General features: G+C 38.5%; 2 protein-coding genes across 3 annotated transcripts in view; one reads left to right on the top strand and one right to left on the bottom strand.

Moving 5' to 3' along the window:
• Positions 1-6,708, bottom strand: part of invs (inversin) — a 55,551-nt gene extending 48,843 nt beyond the window's left edge. Inside the window, exons 1-2 of the mRNA XM_017704021.2 lie at positions 6,482-6,708; positions 5,308-5,419 (exon numbers count right to left, since the gene is read on the bottom strand). Coding sequence (XP_017559510.2) covers positions 5,308-5,310 — 3 coding nt within the window. The 5' untranslated portion in view covers positions 5,311-5,419; positions 6,482-6,708. The remainder of the gene's footprint in view (positions 1-5,307; positions 5,420-6,481) is intronic.
• Positions 6,709-6,839: 131 nt separating this feature from the next.
• On the top strand, positions 6,840-25,039 carry erp44 (endoplasmic reticulum protein 44). 2 transcript variants are annotated; one of them, XM_017704020.2, is made up of 11 exons: positions 6,840-7,002; positions 12,725-12,797; positions 13,539-13,578; positions 14,279-14,394; positions 15,174-15,358; positions 15,525-15,640; positions 16,696-16,870; positions 17,454-17,565; positions 19,980-20,121; positions 21,211-21,313; positions 24,662-25,039. In XM_017704020.2, exons 1-11 carry the CDS (start codon positions 6,946-6,948, stop codon positions 24,764-24,766), a joined length of 1,224 nt encoding a protein of 407 aa, XP_017559509.2. In that variant the 5' UTR covers positions 6,840-6,945; the 3' UTR covers positions 24,767-25,039. The 2 variants fall into 2 exon arrangements, with proteins under 2 accessions (XP_017559509.2, XP_017559508.2); XM_017704019.2 differs by having other exon boundaries at positions 24,659-25,039.
• The last annotated feature ends 484 nt before the right edge of the window (positions 25,040-25,523 follow it).

Genomic DNA, 25,523 nt, shown 5'->3' with positions numbered 1-25,523 from the left:
CAAATTGCATATCTAAATTATCACACATTTGCCTCAAACCTTGCTAAGTAATCCCTAATAGACTTGCTTATGAGGTCTGAAACAGTAAGACATTGTTTTCTGCAAAAAGTGGATGAAACTACTGCATAGCTAAAAACAATATATTTTATCTACTTTAAGATGGGGTCTTTCCCTCAGGTCTTTCTAGCCCTTCTGGGTAGATACAGCCAAGCAAACAAATATACGAAATTAAACTTGTGGCATCCAATGTCAGTTCCATGAAAAAATGTGGATTTTTGTGTGACTGTCTTCTTTTCTTCATTTTCAAATTTAGTTACCATCCATCCATCCATCCATCCATTTTCTAAGCCGCTTCTCCGTCAGGGTCGCGGGGGGATGCTGGAGCCTATCCCAGCAGTCTTCGGGCGAAAGGCAGGATAAACTGTAAACTCACCCAGCCTGAATTTGGAATGTATAATATAGTGGCATTGAGCAGTGTTGCTCCAGTTTAAAACTGAAGAAGCTTAAAACTCAAGCACATCTCTAACTGCTGTGAAACTTCAAACACTTTTGACTTAGAATCAGCAGCCATGAACACGAAGAAATACATGTAGGAACTGTGCACATGCTAACAAATATGTTCTTGTTAAGAAAGAGTTCTTAGTTTAGGCTGTTTGAGAACATGCAATGGGTAGTTTCATCCATTTGTATGGCATACCGAATCATTATTTGGTTTTAGATCTTGTGGGACCTACCAAACATGCCTGCTGATGACTAAATCAATATTTTTCATGTCTAAATCATATATTTTAATTATTTAACCGAGTAAAGGCAGGCTTATAGACCTAGTTACTGTGTCTTCTCATCAAGTGTCTTGCCTAGGGCTCTCCAGTGAAAGAAATACTGTAAAGCTACAACTGAATTCTGACATTTTTATAACCGGAGGCCAAGTATTATAGCCACAGTTTGCCGCTGCTTTAAGATGAAAGTATGCCTTACAGTGTCAGTACAGCACACTGCTGAGGCAAATATGGAGAGTATCAAAGGAAGTGAAAAGTTTTAGGTTTCTGAAGTTAGTTTTCAATTTATGTTTTTAAAAAGCAAGCATTGTACAGGTTGAAAATGAGACTGAAATCAGAAAACCATGAAAACAGCAAAAGGAAGTGAAAATTGCCGCAGGTAAGGCTGAGTAATGCATCTCAAAGGAGATCATTGAAAGTGATGTGTGTCGTAGCACTGAATGTAGGAACCATAGAAAACCATATACTTTTCAGCTAGGCAATCTGGCCCAGTACTTATGCTTCTCTAAAGTGTGTATGGTAAACACAAAAGGTGCTATTACTCCACAACAAAACCACAAAATGTTTGCTTAAGGCTGCAATATATGTTCTTTGCTAATAATTATTAGGTTAACATTGGGTAAACATGACCCAACACAATTGTTTTGGTCAAAACAATTCAGACAATGTATTCATTAGCACAATCAAAAATTATGGTCACGGATTGTGAAGATTTAACGTATATTCAGCAGCAACAAGCTACAGAGCTGTAGCAAAAATCTTAAAATATCACTGTCAATATAACTGACTCAATACAATGCAATTGTAGTTACACAGACAACAATAAGCAATGAACTGCATCAAAATCACCTCCATTACTATACCCCACACAAAAATCCTCCATTAAAAGGTAAGAAAACATGCTTGCCTAAAATTTGCACATGAACATTTACATAAATCACAAATCTGTTTTTGGTCAGACAAAACAAAAATAGAACTCTCTGGCAAAAATTGTGTTCATCATGTTTGGGGAAAAAAAAAAGAGTTGAGCATATGATTCAAAGAATACCATACTCACAGCGAAGTATCTTGGTCGGAGCACTATGATGGGGGCTGCTTCTCTACAAACAGTACTGGGGCATTATACATCACCAAGCGAAAAATCAATGGAATGATGTACTATGAGTTCTAAAAAAAAATTAAATCTGATTGGCTACAGCCAAATTAATTAAAAACTGAAAATATATTGAGGACTTGGAAACGGTAAGTCCATCAGAGGGAACCTCGTAACCTTGGAGAATGCTAAGAGGAATGGAACAAAATTGAAACATGATACTGCAAAAAGCAAATTACTTCTTACCACAGATGTCTCAAGCCTGTAACTGTCAATAATGGCTTTGCAACAAAGGACTAATATTATTACTTTGTGGTGTCCGAATCCTTTTTTTCAATATCAATTACACTTTTTAATATATGTTTGTTTAAGCTTAGGTAATGAGTAATTCTTTGTGCATACTTTTAAACACAAAGTCAAAAGACAGTATGTGTGTACATTTGAAGTGGATATATGCATTTGAAGTATATTATATAACATATAAAGCACATATTACCTAAATGGGTGTTAAAAGCTTTGACTCTCTGTGTCTAAGATGTAACATGTGAGCATGCACCACTGACATTTTTTTGTGATATACAACCGCACCCTGAATGACTAAAAAGCACAAGAAATCCGATCTGACCGGTCAAACATAACCTTATCTGAATCACATATCCAAAATACTTCATGTGGCTTTTAGCCAGTCAGACTGCAGAAAATCTATCCTGCTCCAAACCAAAAAAAATCTGAACTGAGCTGCCTGTCTGAACAAGGCCTAAATGACACAATCTGTAAAAATACTACTTACATTTTTTGGCCACACTCAAAATATGTTCTAAAAATACTAGTCCCCTATTCAGACAGGCAGCTCAATGACGATTTTTTAGCATATCCGATTTAAGCAGGACAGATTTTCTGCAGTTGGAACAGAAAAAAGCCACATTAAATCCAAGTCATATTCAAACCGTGTTTGCAGGTGGCTCCAATTCTGATTCAAGTCAGATATCTGGATATGTTACTTTGTATGCTGTAGTTTACAATGACTGCTTCATTAAGGATTTGAACTTGAAAGTCTGCCTCTGAATATTACTGGTACAGCCTATAGTTTGTTATAACTTGTAACTTGAAATGTATACAGCCAGTTTAAAAGGCCAGATCTACGAAATAAACTTGAAACTCCATGCAGTGAGAACAAAGCCTAAGCCTGCTTCCTTGCAGCATGAAAGCCAATCCACTTACATGACAGCTGTGTGCATTATTACATTTGTTTAACCACTATGATTGACAGAGCCTCAAATCTCTATGACGAAACACGATCAATGGCTGATCTATAACGAAGGAGGTGTGACAGGAAGCAGGTAGCGCTGCATTGATTTTAACCATTGCTGCACTTAGACCATCCCCCATGGCCAATGATGAGGCGGCTGTTTGAACAGGCCACTAGGGGCTTTGGTCGGTGGGGGGGGGGTGAGAGGGATAATATGGCAAACCCCCTGTCTACTATCTATAATGAGCCAGCCTAGAGTGAGACATTTCTCTTTTTGTTTCCACTCTTCTGTCCGCACATGCAGGAACACACATAGAGGGACACATGCGCTAACGCACACAACCCCCAGGCTAACCCCTTACCCCCAACAGCACCTAATTGGGCCAAATCTGTGATCTAATTAAACGTCCAATTAGAAAGAGAGGGGCCATTTAGCCGCCGGCTGCAGCACAGCACACGGGAAATAATGTGATTGAAAAACAAACAAAAAATCAATGACAGCGAGAAGAGAGATGGTCAGAGGGCTAATCTAGAAGGATATGCAACAGCTACACCTGAAGATAGCAACTGTGCAGGGTGTGTTTCAGCGTGTTATTCATGACACATTACACACATGTAAATCATATTATTTTCCAAACACATGCTCACACATTCTTGTATCTACACAGTCAGTAAGTATGTTATTGCATTATTCTATTAACTTGCTTACACAACCACAGAAGAATCATCAGCTCATTAATTATTAACAGCCTGTTTAACCCCGGAGACAGCTAAGCTTCCCAAAGAAACACTCACTTAGCCCACACTTCATCCAATATTAATGCCATGGTAATAGTCAGCGTGGAATCCCAGTACATGGCAATGCAGAAAACTCTTTAGTTCCCAGCATCCTAATGCTCCTACAATGGAGGCAATGCTTTGACAGGCACTTTAATATGCCTACCACACTATATTCTGCTTTCCTGGTACTTCAAAAGCCTTAACATCCTCAAGGGCTATCTCCTCTGTCTTTAGTAACACTTGCAGCTAATGCTAACAACAATTTAGCAAATTTTTTATGCTTCCAGGGTAAGATGAAGTCACTGAGCACTATTCCATGACCAGAACATGCTCCACAATCTGAACTAGAATGGTATGTTGATGTGTCAGATGCTAGTCTTAGAATTAAACCAATGCAGAGAGTTCACTAAGGTGACATAATCTAATTTGGAAACTAATACCCATGTTATTAGAATTTATGCTTGAGTCTTTGGGTGTTTTTCACACTTGACAGAAATAAATATCAGCTTTGATTCTCCAAATGATTTTGGGCAAAGATTTGCGTGAGCCCAGAAAAGCACACTATGTTATTTAATGTCAGAAAACTACTGTCGAGCAAAGGCAACTAGTAAGCCAGATGGCCATTAGCCAAATTAGATGCGTTAGACATGTATGCATCAAATGACCAAACAGAAAATTAAACTGTAAATTGCTGTTATTATGATGGTTCCATCTGTTTCTTAAGCAGGCAGAAAACAATAAACCAGGTGTCCACTGTTTTCAAAGTTGTTTTCAAAGTTGTCTTTTAAACAAGAATTGTGTCTTTTAAATGATATGGTATAATGTTTAATATCACCAGGGACATGAAATAACAAGATAAGAAAGGTTAGATTTCAAGTTGACTTTACGGCACTAATGTTTCATTGTAGCAAAGCATAATGCAATATACTTCCTAATTGGTACGTGTCAGCAAAACCGTCATACTTTACACTCCTGCTAAAACATGAATATGTTTCACTGAATTGTTTGTCTGTATATTTTCTCCTTAATGTTCCATATTGACACACAACGAATAGCCAAACAGTGATCTTGGTATTTGAATACTGGCATCAGGACTGATTAACCAGACTACTTGATTACACATACACATCTTGAAATTTAATCATAGTCTATCTAATGCCATAGATATTTCTCCAAAGATCCACCTATGAATCCTCAGTCACCAGCAGGCTGTGAGAATGTTACATTATTGATTTGCACTGTCAGTTCAGATTATATCATTCACAGTTAACAAAACATATTCAGTTTGAATAGTTAATTGAGAACACAGGTTAAAATTAAGTTTGGCTCAGTTGGATGGAAAAACCATCAGTTACAGGCCATTTCTTCAAAAACCCCAACTGGGCTTGATGGTGTTTGGCTCTTACCATGGTGTTGTCCAGAAAAAAGGGGAGGCCTCAGCAGATGTTGCTCAACTCAAAGCACCTTCACTGGTCCAAGAATCACTGCAGGTGCCCCTGGCAGCTCTGTTGCACTGTCCTGCGGGAGAGAGAGCGGATCACTCACACACAGAGCACCAACCACCTGCTCCGAACTAGCCTGCCAAAAGCTGCATGCCAGACCAGAGTGACTGCATTGTGCTTTCACAAATGAATAGTCATAAATTACAGTGCTTGACCATTAAAAAGCCATTTAGGGTAAAAATTACACTGGAGGTCCTCATAATTACTGATACAAGAATTTCGCTTTCTTTTCAATGTGTACTGAATATTTTGAACTTGTCTATTACTTGGACCATGGCTTAATATTCAGTTATTTAAATAAAAGACTTCTGTAACTGTTATGAAGTATTTAGTACCTACAATGAAACTAACGTAAGTTGTGGGCCCATATACAAGCCCTTAGAGTTGTCATTATTATTTTATAGTACATAAGTATAACAGTACATTACTGCAAGGTATATAGCTAGAAAATAAAGTACTCTTTTTACAAAAAGTACCCCCTTACAAATAAAACGGCAATCAATTACTTAATTCTAATCTTGCTGAGGTTTTGTTACAGTGCATTCAGGTACTCTGAGCCATGCTAGCTAGCACATTCTTTCTAAATAAGCAAAAAGCTGTAAATAGGCCCAATAAATCAGAAACATGTAAGGTTTAGGGGGAAATTCAATAAAAGAATGTCTTTAGCAGTCAGGGCCTATGACATGTGTCCCTTATCAACCATCACTCTGTCTCACATCAGCTCATGTCCCAAAAATATCTAGCTCACTGCTACTACTAATCAGATGTAACACTTTACAGTCTATATGAAATTGGTCACTATATTTTACTTGTCTACTATATTTACTGAATTTGGGCTTCATTTTCACAGATGTTCTTCTTTTGTTGTTAAGTCCACAATGAATCACACCTTAAGCTGGGTAAATTAGCAGCCTTGCACAATAGCCGTTCACAGACAGCTCCGTACACACGGATTCTGAAACGTACACAATTTTTTAACCTGAAAACTAATACACAACAGCCCAAACGTCAATAAAGAAGTCAACAAAAAGTTCGTCTTGAAAAGAGCAAAAACTCCCAAGACGGTGATGCAACTCACCTCATTCAAGATGCAATACAGTCCGTTGTGTCTCGCCATCGGGTATCACGCACCACACGGCGAGCTGTAAAAGAGTCACAAGCTCTGTGCTGTTTTAACAGTTTTCTAGTAGTTCTGAAATAGCGATACAGTCAAACACAGACGACTGGAACTTTTCTTCTTGTCGCAAACACATCTGGAGACTCGCATGTTTAAAAAACTACAAGGACCGTAGATAGAACTTCAATATCCGCATCGCGATGTTATATGGGACTTGTAGTTTTCATTTCGCCTCGTCGACTGAGAAACCGTGTTTGACTGACTTCACTTCCCATAATTACGGTCGCGTAGCCGGGGGTTCACTCTTGGTGCCGAAGTCGGCTTTGCGAACCGTCCGCCGTTTCCTTACAGCAGAGGAGAGGAGGTGGTGTCGAGAGACTGGGAACATTTAGGAACATCATAACCTCAATCAGCTCCACTATACGATGAAATTAACTTCATTTATGCCCGCCCACGAACTCCACTACTTTACCTTACTCCTGGTAAGTTGCAGCAAAATAATGTGCACTTTGGCGAGTATAGCGACTTCTTTTTCTGTAGAAAGTAATGCTAGCGAGCTAGCATCGAACGCTAGCCAAGAGTTAGTTAACCTAGATGGATGGAAGGCTAGGTGCGAAGTAACAGTGATTTAATGTAAACTGACGTTTTTATACAGCTTAGCTCCAAAGTAACGTTCTTCAGCTCATAGGCTGCATATGATTTCTCGCGGTCTTTGACGGTCTTCAGCTAGTAAATTAGCTGCAGTAAGCATTATTCAGGTTTGCTAACCAGTTAGTTAACTGTGGCGGATAACTTATTAGCTAAGGCATTTAAAGCCAGCAAGCTAGCTAGCGTTAGTGATGCCACTTATCCAACTAATATTGAGTCTGTCTATGAGTAACTTAACGTAAGTTTTCCAAAGAGGCGCGACATTGGCTAGCTAACTAGCTAAGCTAGTTTGCTAGCTAAATAGTTTAGCTATTTATATTGATTTAAAGTGAAGTAGGAGCATTATTGTTCAAAACGCTGGTAATTTGTTCCAATTTTGGGCTTAATGTTACTTTGCAGTGCTAGAGTATTTGTAAAACCGAAGCCATTTTCGAGCATGAAAATCAGTAAGCTAACTAACACGTAACCGAGTTAGCTTCGCCAGCTCAAGACAAGAATGCTTTAACGAAGTAGATGTTTCGAATAGTAAACTAAGTGGATTTAAAGGCTGTAGACTTTAATTAATGCCTTACTGCTTCTGCCGTACAGGGCGAAAATGTCAGCTAAAACGAAAACTGAGTGTCGGCATTTAGCCGAGAAACATTACCTGGCAGAAACAGCAACTATGAAACTTTAATCCGGGTGTCCGCTTCATTCAGCGGAGAAAGTCAGTTTAACTGTTAGGTTGTCATTTTTTCCAGTAATCGCTATAACTGTTACTGTGTAACTATTAAATGTAAAATTTAGCATAAGTTTATATGGGGTTATTTTGGGATGCATTTCGTGTCCGCAGAGAAGACGCCGATTGGCGGAGTACTCTGTTGTGGCCAAATCCTATTGGCTGCCAACCCGGAACTTGCTTGCTCTTTGCAGCGTGAAATAAAGTCAGCATGGGCCTTGCTGCCAATGCAGTACAGTTTTAAAGGCTCATTCGTTTGGGGCATACTGTAGAATACATATTTCATTTGGTTAGTTAAAACGTATGATGTGAAATATGTGGATTCACAACATACCTTTTTTTTTTTTTTTTGCTGTGTATCTGTATACATGTATACTGGCTTTTCAACTCAGCCATTAAGGATGGACAAGTGCTGGCTAGAACACCAGAAACGCTGACCTGTTGGACATGCTTGCTTTCTTGTGTTATCGCTGACACCTGTCGAACCACTCCCTGCCCATCTGTCCTGTACACAGCATCACTTTTACGCTTGCTGCTTGAGGTCTTTGCAGAAAAATAACGAAACAGCGAGTAGAATGATTAAATTGCATTATAAGTAGTGATAATACTGCGAGAGACTAGGACCATAAAGCTTCTGAGAGAAATGTTGATCTAAGATTTGTCCCTGTTAGCAAGGTCATTGTAAATAAGAGACAAATCTAATTCTGAATCGGTTCCCCTACTTTGCGATGCTATATATACACAGAAGTGAACTTTTGCCCTTGGGACAGATGATCACAGAGGTGTTACTTTTGCATTGGACTGAGAGGACACCACCCATATCACTACCTGCAGTCTTTTGTTAAAACTTTTTGGCCTGCATAATTCACAGAGCTTTTTTCGTCCCATAGTCACCCTCGTACTGAACAATACATAGATAAATCAATGATGAGTTTGTTTACTGACATGCTTTGTGTTGTTTCGAGTCTTGAAGCTGAAGTTGGCTTGTTATTCGCTTGCTGTTTGTTTCTCAAGTCATTTTACTCCTATGTGAGTCCATACATTTGTGTCTCCAACCATCAGAGACTGCTTGTTACACATTCATGGGTTGGTACAAGCTGCTCCACAGCAGCCTCGTCTGATGCAGCTGAATGAGTTGGCGGTACAAGGGCAAGTATTCTGGTGTTTGTGATGGGCCAAGGCTAACTTTAAAAAATGGGCAATTCCTTTGCATCCACTGCCTCAAAAACAAACTGGACTAGTTCAGATGCAAGACAATGCAACAACATTTTCATTTTTACTTGAAGCTGTGACTGAAATTCAGCCTTTTGACTAAACAGGCTGAGGTTAGTATGGTGTGCACTGCTTGAATGTACCGTTGCTTATGTGTAGCATACAGGTATAACAGTGATGAAAACTGAGGAAGGATTTCAAACAGTGTACTGGATGAACTCATTAACCACCCTTATTATGCTTTTCCCTTATGTTTGTGTGGACAGTGGCAGTTTGAGATGGAGGTTTGTTGCCCTTCTTGTTGTGTGAATATCTTGAGGTGACTGATTGTGGAAGTGTGCCATGTTATACGGATTGTGGGTTAGGCCATGGATCAGCTCATATGTAGTTGTTATGTTTTGGTGACAGTAGGAGGGTTGAGCGCACTGTGAGATTAGCTGATGAATTTAAGCAGTGCTGTTCACTGCCTGCCAACACTATGGCTGGGCTGGCCATATGGCTTGCAGACTGTTTGTGTGTTAGAATCTGTTTTTTTCTGATGGTTTAGATCTTTTTTGGTAGGCCTTTGCTTACAGGGTTAGCCGGCTCACTCCCAGCTTAGAAACGCTTTGAGGCACTTGGCCTTGTTTCACATTGGTCATAGATAAATACATAATACCCAAATATCACATCCATATGTGCTCATGAGCATATTTTTCCAAAGTCATGGGAATTAATGTTGTCACCTCTTTGCTGCTGCAATAGCCTCCACCTGTTTGGGAAGGTTTTCCACTAGGTTTTGGAATATATGAATTCACTTCAGTTTAGCCACAAGAGCATTACTGATGTCAGGCACTGATGTTGGACAGTACAGCCTTGTTTGCACTTGGTGTTCCTGTTCATCCTAAAACTGCTGAATGAGGCTGAGGTCAGTGCTCTGTGCAAGCCAGTCAAGTTCTTTCACACCAGATTCCACACTCCATTTCTTAATGGACTTTGTTAATAGTGGCCTGGTCATGCTGAAACAGGAAAGGGCCTTATGCCAACCGTGGCCAAAGTTGTTATTTTATTTTTTGCTGGAACTAAATGGGACCAGCCTAAACCATGAAAAGCAGCCCCAGATCATTATTCCGCCTCTACCAAACTATCAAGTTTGCACTATTCATTTGTGCAGGTAGCATTGTCCAGCATCTACTAAACCCATGTTTGTCCGTCAGACTACAAGATGAAGTGTGATCGATCTCTCCTGTTTCAACTGCTTGAGTCTTGGCATTGCAAATAGTGATCTTAGGCCTCCTAGATGACTCTGCTTCAAAACAGAACTTACAGTTGTCAGCTATAGCAGGGCTTACTGACTTGACAGAAAGGTTGCATCTGTATGATGCATCCATGTCGAAAGTCTTTGAGATTCATTACAACCCATTCTAATCCAAGTGTTTGTCAGTGGAGGTGGTATGGTTGTATGCTAATTGTATGCACCAGTTAGTAGTAGATGTGGCTGAAATAAACAAATCTGCAAATTTTAAATGGTGTCCACATACTTTGGACCATGTTGTATATGTTGACTTATAATGAACTGCTATGCTATACTTGCTAATTAATTGATTTACCTTAATGATTAGGATTTGTAGTGTGACATTTAGTTTGGTATTTAAGTGGAGATTCAGCCACCCAGCCAGACAGACAGTCTGTTTAATGCCAAACATGCAGACTTTCCTTAAGCAAATTTGGACCTGTCCTTAAGCAAACTATCTTGTTTAAAAAAGTACCTGTGTCATCCATTGCAAACATCCTCACATGATATGCCTGCATTAGAATTCCAGGTAAATCAAACCAAAGTTTTATTTAAATGAGGAGCTCAATTGATGCAAAACTTCACTGTATCCAAAAACTAGGAAACCACCTGTTATACTAAGAAAGTGAATGTGATCTTATAGGTGACCACTGTGTTGAAAAAACTGACCATTAATTGTGAGTTTAGCTGTTTTATTGATTTTATTTATTTATTTAAAAATAAACTCTTATGGTAGTAAAAGTAAGGGAGAGCTCAGTGGTTATTAAGTTGTTTAATACTTTATATAAGTGGTCAGCAAATTTAATTAGGTACAAGAAAGACAAATGAACACAAACGGGTAACACACAAGCTGTGAGACGGCTTAACTTTTCTTTCATGCATCAGTAATTTGCATGAGAAGACATACAATTCATGGGTCACAGTGGTAGATTTGCATGTGGTGTACCTGCGCCTGACATACACACATGGACTTCTTTGTGGTACTGATCCTCTAATAATAGTAGGTCATTGATTGAGGTGATGGAAACCGCCACTAAGGAGCGTGGTTTGAGGCCTAAAAAAAGAAAGCCAGTCATTTAAGTGAGTTACAACGTGTGCATGTCCTTATTGGCAGCAGTAAAATCATTTTATCAATTTTGCCATGTACTTTGTTTTCTAACACCATATAAAAGATACAGAAGGTGTTCTTCATTGTTGAATGCACTGTTTCTTTTTCCAAGTGAGCATATTAAAACTGCACTTTAAGTCAGAATGCATATTTGTACTTATTTAACCAGAGTAATGATTGAAAGTGGCCTGTACTAGTGACTAAGTGTTCATTTTTTTCCAGTGTATACATGTGATATTTTTTTGTTCAGAATGGTAATTTTGTAGTTCATAGGGCTGATCAGCATGTAAATATTTATCGTTATTGTGATAAAGTACAACACAGTATGCTTTTCTGAGAATACTGCCAATATTGTCAGTACTTAAAAATGCATTTTTGATTAAACAGACAGCATACTTAGTCCTATTTAATTGCATTTAGTCTGCAAAATGTTTTAATTACAAATTATGAGTGAACAAAAATAACATCACAAAATGATACATGCTGCACATCACAGTATTTAGTTTTGATTTTTTTTTACAAATATTTTGTTTGATAATTTAGAATAAATTAAATGCACCAGTTATTAGAAATCACTCAGCCCCCCCCAAAAGTGTCCATATTGACCCAGTATTTATTCTACTGAGCTTTAAAATGAGCCATTTTTAACTTAACATAAGTATCTAAATGTTTTACATACTGTGCTGCAATACATCCAGTTAAACAGGCCTAATTGTGCTCTCTTTTGTAGCGAAACATGCAGTTGTTTAGTGCTCTTTAAATAATGGCAATATCCACAGTGTGCAAAGAAAAGCATATTTTGCTTTATCAGCATATTGATAAAATATCTTATCTACAAATACAGCAAAGACAACCATGTTATGGAATACAGTCTGACTCTCATCCCACAATGCACGTTTTGATGTCGCTGCTGTATGACGCACAAGCCCGCTTGTGATTTAATTTAGTATATATGATGTTGCATAGAACAGCCAGTGCATTTTTTGGTATTATGATATGTATAATATCCAACCTAAGAAATCAAATTTTTCATCTTTACATTTACCTTTTTGCTGAAAACCCTTTGTGAGTCTTTTAGCATCAAACAAGAATGGCCAGCAACTTGTATTATCATGATCCAGCCTAAGTAGATGTTTAATTTTGTACACTCTAAGATTGTCACAAAAGCAGGCATGCTGCAGTAGAACATTATAATTATAAGGCTAGGAAAGATGTCATTTCCTGTGTTTTGTCTGTGCTTGCCAGGTAACCGGACTGTACACTCCAGTGCAGGGAGAGATTACCAGTCTGGATGCAGGAAACATTGATGACATACTTAGTAAGTTTGCTTCCTAAGTGTGGAGTGTTCAGCTAGTTATGAGTGGTAAACATAACTTTAGAACTTGCTAGAACATGCTATAGCACTTTGAACAGCACATTAAAATGAATATATCCGGGTATTTTGTCAACTTATTTAGTTTTCAGTCATGTACTCAAGAACATATTAAAACTTGTAAACACCTTGTTTTGAACAGAACAGGTTTCTTATATAGGAGATGTTTCATGTACTTCATGTACACACTTATGCCTGGTATTTAATAATGGGTTTAAAATGTGGCTCAAACAGTCATATTTCAGAACCAGAACAGCCCGTTTTATAATTGATATTTGATGAGTCATGTTTTTAATTTTAGGCTTACCAGATAACTATTAATCACTGACTAGAATTTGCCAAAATTCACATCTCTGATTTGGTATGATTGAGAATTGTATTTAAAAATATACTGGTATTATGCAAATATGACAGCAGCCAATGTTCCACTGTTTTTCTATTTAAAAATATACTGAGAATTTTATTTTGGGCAGAAATTAATGTGTACTTTTTTTTATTATTAAATTTTTTGTTTTAAATCTTTTATCCTTTTGAAATGATCAAAGAAATTTTGAATTGATGCAATTTTACAGCTTCATTGTGTGTGCATGTCATTCATGCAGTTGTTGGACGTAAAAAATCAGCAAGTTGTTTTCGGCACGCTGTCGTTACTGCAGTTTAACTCAAATTAAACTTGTTCTTCCACAGATAATGCCGGGGTGGCTTTAGTCAACTTTTATGCAGACTGGTGAGTTCATCCCTAAGTTACTTCAGTTTGTGTGTCTGACCGTGCACTTTTTTTCTATATTTCTCAGGCTCAGATATAACTAGATATAACCCAAACAATTCCAGTTTTAGAAGAAATTAAGGTTTTATATATGAATTACAATTGAAGGTAGGTTTCAGCTTAAGTTTAAAGCAATAGTTTGGCCAAAAGTGCAGTTTGACCAGTAAAGAAAATATATTACAGATTATCTTTCTCTAATAATGGACTAAAGTACATGGCATGGCTAAAAAGAAATAGGAGTAGCCACGGAATTTAGAATTTTGTCTGTCCCTTTGTCTGTTAAAAAAAAAAGCACACATACACAAGCAAGTCTGCTTAAGATTACTGAACAACTCAGTGGGTGCTAATTGGTAGCCATGAGCTTTTCTTATTTGTTCACATTAGCCTTATAGTTCTGGCACAAAACTAATGAAATCATGTCTTGGCTGATCCACTACATTTAGGGTAAGGTGAAATTTGTGTATCGCTTTAAAGGTACTGTTTTCGTTAGGGTTAATCTTTGGGTCAGGGTTAGGTTTATTAAGACCCTGACAAGTATAGTAATACAATATGTTTCTGGGTGTAGATAATTGCTTCTTACGCTGTGCTTATGAGCATATATGTGTATTTCTTTTTTGTCCAAAGCTTTGATGGTCTAATGTGTGTGCGTGTGTGTGTTTAGGTGTCGGTTCAGTCAGATGCTGCACCCTATCTTTGAAGAAGCTTCTAATGTGGTGAGGGAGGAGTTTCCAGAGGCAACACAGGTGGTGTTTGCCCGGGTGGACTGCGACCAACATAGTGAGCATACACACACACACACACACACACACACACACACACACACACCAGCTTAGCCTTTCATATAAATTAAACAGAATTATTGATGACCTGTAAAGTGTTTGATGGTTTAATGACAAAACTGCATCTTCTGTGAAGTAAAGTCAGCTCAAAGATACCCTACTGTGTGTGTGTGTGTGTGTGTGTGTGTGTGTGTGTGTGTGTGGGAGTGAGTGAGAGAGAGAGTGCGCATGCGCGCACTAGATTCCACCCGATGAGCTTTGTAGTATTTAACCCCCAGTATGGGCTTTGCTTTCATGTTTTTTCCCCTCTTCTTTCTCTTGCCCCCCCTCCCTCCTCCCCTATTTCTCATTTTCTCTTTTCTTTTTCTCTCATACAGTGCATTCAGCCATCCTCAAAGATCCAACAGCAATTCTACCCTTTCTCTGAAATTTCTTATATATAAACAACTGAACAAAGATAAACACCTCCTCTATAAATTGTCATATAAATCATGTGTCCTTGTTTAGCCACACAAAGCAAACATGGGTAGAAGACCATTTTATTGTCCCTTTATTTTTCTTCTTACCAATTCCCAGTGTAGGTCACTACCTTTGTGTTTGTCACAAATCAACAGAAACAGTATAGCAAATGAGGTGATTTTGTCTCTTCGTCCAGTGCATGAGTCTCCTTTCAACCAAGCGGGCTTGAGCACGTGTGAAAACTGTGTGTTGGGACAAAGTTTTCAGTGTACAAGTGCTACAGAAGTTAAGTGTAATGTGCAAATGTTTCCTATCTAGCTGATATAGCACAGCGCTACAGGATAAGCAAGTACCCCACTCTGAAGCTCTTTAGAAATGGGATGATGATGAAAAGGGAGTACAGAGGACAGAGATCAGTGACTGCCATTGCTGACTTCATCCGCCAGCAGCAAGTGGACCCTATCTCAGAGATCCAGAACTTGGAGGAGTTCAGCAAAATAGATGTGAGTTGACACCACTCACACACACGTGCTCCAAGCTGCCTATTCCAGCTCAGATAGAATTGAACTCCTAATAAAAAGTGAACACCAGTAGCTGATTTTCACTGCATAAATCCAACACCTATTTTTCCGATTTCCCTCTAACCCCTCCTCTCTCTCCCATACTCAGAGAACAAGACGAACCATTATAGGCTACTTTGAACAGAAGAATTCAGACAATTACCATACTTATGAAAAAGTGGCCAACATCCTGAGAGATGACTGTGTTTTCATGGCAGCATTTGGGTAAGAGGGTGCAGATATAATTTTTTTTCTTGATGAAAGCTATAAGATGGTTAGGGTTGCGCGGTTTGCATGCTGTACCATATTGCCATTATGTTGGTACAAATTGAGCTACAATCAGAATATCCTCTAATTTACTAGGAACAGATGCTAGAACAGCACTTCTGTTCTGAAACACTTTGTGAATGTGGACCCAGTAGTGCATCATTTAATAATAAAAAAAGAGTTAAAAGCTATATACATTTATATTAAAATGTTTGAGCACAGCTGGTCAAATGTACATTTTTGTTTATTGTCTAAGTAAAAGTAAGTACGCATCCCTAACAAGGAACACGTGTCTGCACATTTTAATGCACAGTTACCATTTAATTTCTGATTTTAATGTATCAAGAAAAAATAAACATAAAATTTGGCATGTGCAAAAGTTATGGCTTGTGTTTTACATTTTAATTGTTATGATGAGTGCATTTACATGCACTTAAAAATCGGATTGGATTTTTGCTTTGCAAACAGCCAGTAAACTCACAGAAAACGACATGACATAAGTGCAATTTCAAAGCTCAATCATCATGGTGCTGATTTATCTGAAACTGTGAACATTCATCATGTAGAACATGAAGAATATTTAAATCCTCCATTTCGTCAAGCATGTAGTTTCAGCATTACTCCAAAGGTGTTTTGTACCTAACTAAGAAATCGGAGTATGCTATTTACATGAGCAATCAAACTATCAGATAATTGCAGAAATCCGCTCATGGTCGGAGTATTGAGTTGGGTTTTTTTTTTTTTTTTTTTTTTTTTTTTTTTTCAAGCAACAAAACTTGTAATTTCACAGGTGTCATTCAAACTTTGTTCATCAGACTGTGCTTTTCGCTGTAAGATAAGGCATTTTAAATTCTCCTAGTGCTCTATCATCATGCAAATTTTCTAACAAAACATTGTTCTTCTTTTTTTTCACTTTTTTTCTTTTCATTTATTTAATAAAATAATTGTGACTGCTCTAGATGTGATTTAGTAGAATATTTATTCGCTTTTTTTGTTCGTTCTTTCTCTTTCAGTGAGGTATCTAAGCCTGAGAGGTTCAGTGGTGATAATGTTATCTATAAGCCAATAGGAGAGAGTGTTCCTGACATGGTCTACCTGGGTTCACTAACAAATTTTGACCTCATTTACGCCTGGGCACAGGACAAGTGTGTACCCCTTGTCCGAGAGATCACCTTTGAGAATGGAGAGGTAAAATCCTTTCTCTATCCGTCTGTATCTTTGGTCACACTTGTTAACGTATATTTTTAGGTTTTAGTTTGTACAGTACATAATTTTTTTTCTGTTCTTTCTCATGTTAAACATTTCATGCGTGTTAGCTGTCCAGCTGTACAGTGATTTATTAGCATGAGAAAAGCCCCTTTTTCTTTAGTGTACTTTTCCCACAGTCTCGCTGTGTGTTTCTGTGTGTGTGCCATTAGTGGGTTGTGGTAGGGATGTACGTCTCTGATCTCAACCATATGACTTCAGTGCAATAGTCTATCAGAGATTTCCTGATGCCATCATCAGTCGGCACAAGCCTGCAGTTGAATCTTCAGATTCATACATCACAGTGTGATTTTTACACTCTAATAGGTGACTTTCTTCAGATTTAGCACATTTTCTTAGATCCAGCATACAGCTTTAAGCTTCTTCTTGATGTCACTTAGCAACTGCATGGGGAGACACACTTCCATACAACCCACCGATCAACTCAATTCACATACCTCTTTAAAAAGTCTACAAAATATATTTAAACTTATTAGTAAACTGAGTTTTGTGTGTGTGTTTGCAGGAGCTGACAGAAGAGGGCATTCCATTCCTAATTCTGTTCCATCAGAAGGATGACACGGACAGTCTGGAGAAGTTCCAACACGAGGTTGCTCGCCAGCTGATCAGTGAGAAGGGTGTGTACACACAGTGGTCAAACAGCAGGCTTGGAGAGGAGGGCACACACAGGGGTCACAGGTTCAAGAGTCAAACCATGAGCATGGAGAGAGGGGTATAAATGCACAGGGCTCAGACAGCAGGAAGAGGCTATAAGGGAAAAAAAAAGTTTATTTATAATTTGGCGTTAGAACAGTTAACACTTTTAGGCTGATGCAAAAAAATTCTGCCATATTATGTACTATTTATCGTTAATAACAGTTTCTTAATGCTGTTCTTGGGTTTATTTGATGCACTATATTTCCAGAAGTATTCAGTAACCCATCCACATCATTGAATTCAGGTGTTATAATCACTTCCTTGGCCACAGGTGTATAAAACCAAGCACCTAGGCATGCAGACTGCTTCTACAAACATTTGTGAAAGAATGGGTTGCTCTCAGGAGCTCAATTGCAGCGAATGAATGAAATGCAAATGAATTCCAGTGTGGTACAGTGATAGGATGCCACTTGTGCAACAGAACCAGTGATGAAATTTCAGTTTAGTTCAGATTAGTTCAAGAAGTGTAGAGAGCTTCATGGAATGGGTTTCCATGGCCAAGCAGCTGCATCCAAGCCTTACATCACCAAGCGCAATGCAAAACTTCGAATGCATCAGTGTCTGACCTCACAAATGCGCTTCTGGAAGAATGGTGAAAAATTCCCATAAACAAACTCCTAAACCTTGTTGAAAGCCGTCCCAGAAGAGTTGAAGCTGTTATAGCTGCAAAGGGTGGGCCAACATCATATTCAACCTCATGGATTAAGAATGGTACGTCACTCAAATTCATATGCGTGTGAAGGCAGACGAGCGAATACTTTTGGAAATATAGTGTATGTAAAGAATGTGTTGTAACAAAGCTGAAAATTCAGATTTTTTTGTTCAGTTCTGTACTAAATTACCATGATTTGGAACTAGGGCTTGAAGTTAAGGTGATATGAGCTTTGATAATAAACACATTAGTAAGGACTGCAATGACTGACTGGATCAAATTAGCTCACGCAGCGCCAAAGTGACGTCATTAGATTAGGGAACGTAATATTAGAAACCCAACAAGAGCTTCATTGTGCTGGGCTTAAACCATGTTTTCCTGCGTAGAGAGCTAGTAAGTTCACCATTCTGCTAACAGTGAATTACAAAACACAAACCTATACATATGGATCTTCCTGCAGAATTAGTTGAGTTGAAAACCCATTTCAGAGTCTAACTGACTGTGGCTGGGCATGCACAACACAACTTTTACAATATTAACAGATTTCTAAAACAGAGAGCATAAGCGTAATGCCAGTTTGGCTCAGAATTTCTTGTCTTTTTGTTGTGAGGGCGCTCACACTAGACCACAAGGCAAAGAGAGAGTATAACACACTAAGTTTGGGCTACAAATAAGAACTCAAACTCTCACACGTGCTCAGAAATCACACCACAAACAAACCTAAACTTACGGGATCGGACATGTTTGTGCTTTTATGCGCAGCAAACTGCAAACTGGGGATTAATATGGGGCTGACAAACATTGATACAGTGAGCGCTGGAGGAATATTTCACTACATACTGGCTTGACGCTTGGATCCATACATTACAAATACAATAACAGCTCTCCTCTATCCACGACGTTCAGGCATTGCTCACATGCATCATGGCTGTTCACATTGTCTTTTAAATGTGACCTATATGTGACATTAGGCTGAACAGATCAGCTCCTAAACTGACCCGCATGTGCTAAAGAGCCTTGCTTCGTGTTACTTTACGTGGCCCGCTCATCAAGAGATAAACAATCATGACGACAAATGAACGACAGTCACTCCCAGAGGTTTCAGTTTGATCTTCACCAGCATCACAGGAGTGATCATGAAATTCTGATGGCTGACAGCTCGGCTCATCACCCAGGATGTGTTCAGGCTCACCGTAGAAAGGAAACATTATTCGTCCATGGTCACTTTTTTGGTTCGCATTCTCAGATTCTTTAAACACTGCTTTCACACTTTTAACTGTTATTTGATGCTGCAGCCTCGCTCTTCTATCGCCATGTTCAGCCATTTCTTTCAAAATCTCTTCGAATACAGAGTGGTTTGTACTGACGTAAAGTCGCATAAATTCCGATCTAGGTGTTCAGACAGTCTCTCATTGCCGCAGATCAGATGAGTATTGGTTTCGGTATCACATTTGAAAGCATCTCGAATTGGAATTGAAAATGTCAGCATTTTTTGCTGTTCACACTGACACACAGATGACACATCTTTGTTACATATGAAGAAAAAGAACAGATTTGGGTCACTTTTACCTGCTGTAGCCTAAAAGACTTTCAGTTTTTGCTTTAGATTGTTACTCATCTGTAAATAGACAGCATTATTTTGTCTATATGTTTTTAACAATGTGTTTTCTCGGTCTCTCTCAGGCTCTATAAATTTCTTGCATGCTGATTGCGATAAGTTCCGGCATCCTCTGTTGCACATCCAGAAGACTCCTGCCGACTGCCCTGTCATTGCCATTGATAGTTTCCGCCACATGTATGTCTTCCCAGATTTCGCCGACCTCTCGTAAGTATCCAAATATTTTAATTAAACTTGTGTATGCTTATGCAGAGTCATTTAGAGAATAATTACAGCCACCCTTCACTTCCCCGTGTGTGTGTGTGTGTGTGTGTGTGTGTGTGTGTGTGTGTGTGTGCTTATATATAAAACGTGTATATAAGCATGTCTGCATGTGCAAATCCATGTCATTACTGCAGAAGTATATTAATTCTCTTGTAGCAAAACTTGTATCTCTGATATGGAAACTTTAATGTATGTCAGTGTAATGAGATTTTAGTTTGATGTGGCCAGTATGAAAACATGGCACTTTCAGAACTTTTCACAAAACATGTCAGAAAAAAATAACATCTGATCAATTGGAAAGATCAAGTAATGCCACCTTTATAAAATACTAAAGTCTTATGTATTTAACGATTTATATTCACACTGTGCTGTACTAAATCTAGTTAAACAGGACTAATTATACTCTTTTTGCAGTTAAACATGCAGTTGGGAAGTATGTATAAGTCCTAATGAAATACACAATATTCTCAGAAAAGCTTATTGTGACATAATTTGTCAAAGTAACATTAAATATTGTCATACTACCTAAGTAATTTTGGAAATTTTTTCTATTGGTTTATTCGTAATGACATGTAAAGAGCAACTGACATTTTCAAATGGTAAATCTGACTATATGTAAGATATTTTGGCTATTTGTGCCATTTACGTTATCTTTATACTCTAAAGGCAGTGCTCCTCCAGAAAGCATCATAATTCAGCAGACGCCGTGTTTCATTAACCAATTGCTGTGTTATGTATTCCATTATCCAATCACAGTGTTATCAGCCCACCTCTTTCCAGTCTTTGATGTTTGATTGGCCTGGAGTTTGAGTTACCATGGCGTCTGCGGCAAGACAGACAATGTCATTATCTCGTTAGAGACGCGTGGTTCTTGAGACTGCCCAGATTTCCCCAGCTCTTACCCGATCACTTATCTAATCAATAAAGCCGCTCATCAAGTTTACTTTTATTTTGGTCTGTTTGCTCATCTAAACAACTGGCTTTCAGACAAAGACATGATTGTGCTTGTTTCTGTGTCCATGTGTTTTTCAGGGTTCCTGGAAAACTGAGGCAGTTTGTGTTGGACCTTCACTCTGGAAAGTTGCATAGAGAATTCCACCATGGTCCCGACCCCACAGATAGCACCCCAGGACAGGTCAGAAATAAACCAGGCTTGGATGGGTTAACTGAAGGGTAGAGGTGGCACAATACCAACCAGTTTAAACTGCTCAAACAGTCTGAAAGCCCATAGGACAAAATACACAGCTAACATCACAACACATAGTATAAGTGGGGGCTGGAGTTTAGGCTACATTTGTTACAGGATTGGATCTGATTTGCTCTTTTTGCCTTGATACCTGGTGTTGTTGGGCTGATATCTGCAGAAAATTCTGGCTTGGATATTGGCCTGATGAGGAAACAGTGCCATCTCTCTACCAATAGGGGTTGACCTGAGGGTCTGATGTGTATTGTGTTATGCTTAAGGTCTTTCTACATGTTATTGTTACACATTTTGTTGTTATAAATTTCATTTTTGATTAACCTTTAGAAGTCTAGAATTGTTCTCTCTTTGCTGTTCTACTAAATTGTCACTGTCAGTACAAAACCTCCAATTTGCCATTTCTGATGGCCCATTCATCATGACATATTAACACAATGTGAAGACCAGCTGTTATTTTTAAATTATCTGTTAAAAGAAATGAATTACAGATAAACATGAAGATTTTGCAGTTACGTTTTTACACAGCTACTTGGCAAAGAAGCATATTAGCATTCTGTATCAACATTACATAGTCTACAGTTTCATGTCATTTTACAACATTGTTTTGATGTCAGGAAATGACAAAAACATGCCATAGGATTTGTTTTGTCTGCAAAAAAAGACAACACAGCAACAATTTCCATCAAATTCAAACTAAATACCTCTTCTACTCACAAACATGCGATATAGACTGAAATTTTACAATCTGCACAATTTCATAGAAATTGATAGTCATTAGCTATGAGTAAGACATATTGAAAAAATTACAACATGCTTTTATCACAAGCGATAACCAACTTCTAAGGGTTACTAATTACAAAATGGACTGACCTTTCATGCATTAAAGCATAAACACATGTGGGTTTTTCTTTCAGTGACTGTATTAGATAGCTGCCTCATTTGAACCGTCATCAAAGGGTTATAGTCACTATCTATAGTACCTGCACCCCTTTAGATGATATTTTGCAGTCATTTGCATCTTCTTTGGTCTGATCAAAGAAAGCTATTTGGCGAGACCAGACGTCAAACTGAAGCTCAGCACATCATTCTGTCAAAAGCTCTGGAAAAAGCACCCGGGCCTAATGGAATGGACTTCATTTAATTAGGACTAATATGTAAATAAAATGCCAGTGCTGAATCCACTGACATCTGTGCAATTGCATACACTTAGAATGGAGAGTCCTCAAAACACCAACTTGGAGGACTATTGAGACTTGGGTTGATTTGAGCATGGTCAGGTTCTGTAAGTATTGAATCTATAGTTGTGACTGAAATCAGGTGTGTATTTGGTTCTAGATTGGACATATAGCCAATATCTGGCCATGTGACTGGGCCTGTGTGACTGTGATGCCTACTGCCGAGTGAAGCTCACTACAGTCATCACCCCTGGCGTTGTGATATGAAATGAAATATAAACAGAGTAGTTCTGGAGTAGCAAAACTTTTCTTTTGTCACTTCAGCTTTGCACACGAGTGGGAGGGACAGTAATTTAAGCACATTATATCGGCTGGTAACATTTTAATTACTCAAATTTGATAAAACCAAACATTCATCATCATTAATCATGCTTGGCATCAGTTTACTACTTCACTAATAGCTCTTTGTTAGTGAGCTTCAAAAAACTAAGCTGTAATGTTAGCTTGACATCTGTTGATCAAAAAAAAACAAAAAACTGACTGCCTTTCTGTGTATAAGTTTTAGCCACGTTATCTATTGGAGCTTTCCGTGATCTCAGTGTAGCTTTAATTTAACATAGTAAAGACAAAAGACAAAACGCTGAGTGGAGCGCTGTGATGCATTGAGAAACAGACCAAGTCATTGAGGATCGGCATTGGTGTATCTTCATTGAAAACAATTGTTTCAAGTGTTTGGAAGTTGCACAATGGACTTAAGCATGATTGTAGCGATCAATTCCGGTTTTTACCTAGTCAATCGACTTGACGCTCTTAGAAATCCTCTAAATGGTGTAAATGTGTCATTTTAGCTGAGTCAAATTCACTGTGATGATTGGGCTGTTTAGGTCTGTAGCCTGCTTGCTAAGCTAATGTCCATTCAGCTGTAAGCTGCAGTACCAAACAGCAAAAACGGGTTTAATTTCACTTTTTCTGTCCCATTCAGTACCAGCTGCTCAACTTGTGTCTGTGCTTTAGATAGCCAGAGTCGGTGTTCTGTGGTTCTTGTCATGCTCGCCATCTAATAACTCATGCTTACCAGTGCCACTCTCAAAGTTTGCAGTGCATTTTATTGAACATGCATGTGCACGTGTTTGGTGTCAGGGCTAAGATGTGTTTACACAGACACAAACATGAATCATTAATCAAGGATACCAACCCTAACCCCAACTAATGACAGGATGGAAAACCAAATGAAAGCTTATTTGTTGCCGTTATCAATTAACATGCTAGTTGAACATTTTATTTTGCTGCATACACAACTTCGGGCAGATCTACCAGGCTCGAAACAATTGCCCACAAGCCAGAAAGCTGTTAATTAGAAGTATCATGGTCTAACCATTTGGTAGAAGCATGCTATACCTCTCTGCAGTGTATGTGTGAATGGCCAAAGCGTGCAAAGCAGTAACACGTGTGAAAGTCTTAACATGCAGCGAGGTGAATAAGCAACAGCGACTAAACCATTGTAATCAATTAAGTTGTGTAATTACAGCAGGAGTTGAAGTCTCAAGCTATTAGTTGACAGGTCTGTAATTTATTTACGAGAATGGGGGCTACAAAGGAGAATAAGATGAGTAAATGAATTTAAGAAGTAAAAAAAAGTACAAATAATAAATGGCTAAAAAGAGAAGGAGGGTCAACACATTATCCTGGTATTACTGGGGCAAAAACAGAAGGAAACAAAAGTCAGCAGTGGTCAAAGGCCTGCCATACTGCCATACACATGCTGGTGAGGACTCATTGTCTTCTACATGAGGTATTATCAGTGGTCAATGTGCCAACATGTTAGTTGTCAGTTAGTCGTCAGAGAAATACGTTTTCATGGTTTACATAAATTATATAAATAAACATTTAAAAGCTCCATATAATAATCCACATTTGTGGTGACTACTCATTACTACCATTTTGGTCATGATTCATTCTGTCATCTCAACCCAACTCATATTGCAATACTAAATGTACTATTGTTAGGACATAATGTAAAGCTTGTAAGAGTAGTGTAGCCTTTGTAAGTGTCCAACTACCTTCAAGCAATTGATGTTTTGTGCATATGTTGTTAATGTTTCAGCAGGAGGAGAACAAAGAGGCGGCCAGTAGTCCTCCAGAAAGTTCTTTCCAGAAGCTGGCCCCCAGCGAGACACGTTATACCATCCTCAGGGACAGGGACGAACTGTGACCTCCAACTAACAACTGCAATGCTACCGTATCATCACTCAGCCCAAAACCCATGCGGTCAGCACTGCTGCTGCGTCACCTCTATTTTCATAACTTTTATTTTGGATAAAAAAAAAAGCGAGAAAAGGAGAATATCTGAAGGTTTTTTTTTTTTTTTGGTGGGATGGGGAAAGAAAGAGGAATATTGTTTTTACTTTTACTTTTGGAGCTTGTAAATATGTATGTGCTCTGTGGGTCAGTCTCGTCTAAATTAAATATGGATTTTTTTTTTTTTTTTTTTTTTTTTTTTTTTTTTGTCGACCCTTAGGTTTTTGTTTATACACTTTTTTTGTAGGAAGAGAAATACAGGAACATTGATGGTTCTCCCTGTTGGGGTCCACATGCTCAAACCAGTTTGGATCTCCTTTACGGACCTATGGAATCATGGGAAATTTAACTTCCAGATGACTCTGCAGTCAACCTGTGGTCCCCAACTTCAGTCCTCAGTAGTGTGTGAGGGTGTGTGAGGAGTGTGAGTGAGGGTGCGTGAGAGGGCCTTGGTATGTGTGTTTATTAGTCTGTATTCTTATTTACTGTGGGGTTCCAGACATCATTCGTTACGATCCAGACTTGGTAGTCTCATATCAACCCATTCCACAGTGATCAGTGGTTAGAGGGTGGGGTTTTCTCAGGGGTGGGGTTTAGAGGGACGGGTTATTTGTAAATTGGTCATCTCAGAAGGGGATTGGAAACCAAAAAAAAAAAGGTAAATTAAAGAA

This window comes from Pygocentrus nattereri, chromosome 24 (assembly GCF_015220715.1).
Source record: "Pygocentrus nattereri isolate fPygNat1 chromosome 24, fPygNat1.pri, whole genome shotgun sequence".
Classification (NCBI taxonomy): domain Eukaryota; kingdom Metazoa; phylum Chordata; class Actinopteri; order Characiformes; family Serrasalmidae; genus Pygocentrus; species Pygocentrus nattereri.
Note: the sequence above shows the minus strand (reverse complement) of the source record. Positions and strands in the feature narration are given on the sequence as shown.

Bases quoted from the DNA above. Each gene is read 5' to 3' on its own strand.
- erp44 (XM_017704019.2), top strand. From the start codon at position 6,946: ATGAAATTAACTTCATTTATGCCCGCCCACGAACTCCACTACTTTACC. The intron at 12,798-13,538 runs GTAAGTTTGCTT...GTTCTTCCACAG, and splicing joins AAACATTGATGACATACTTA to ATAATGCCGGGGTGGCTTTA. The intron at 20,122-21,210 runs GTAAGTATCCAA...TGTGTTTTTCAG, and splicing joins CCAGATTTCGCCGACCTCTC to GGTTCCTGGAAAACTGAGGC.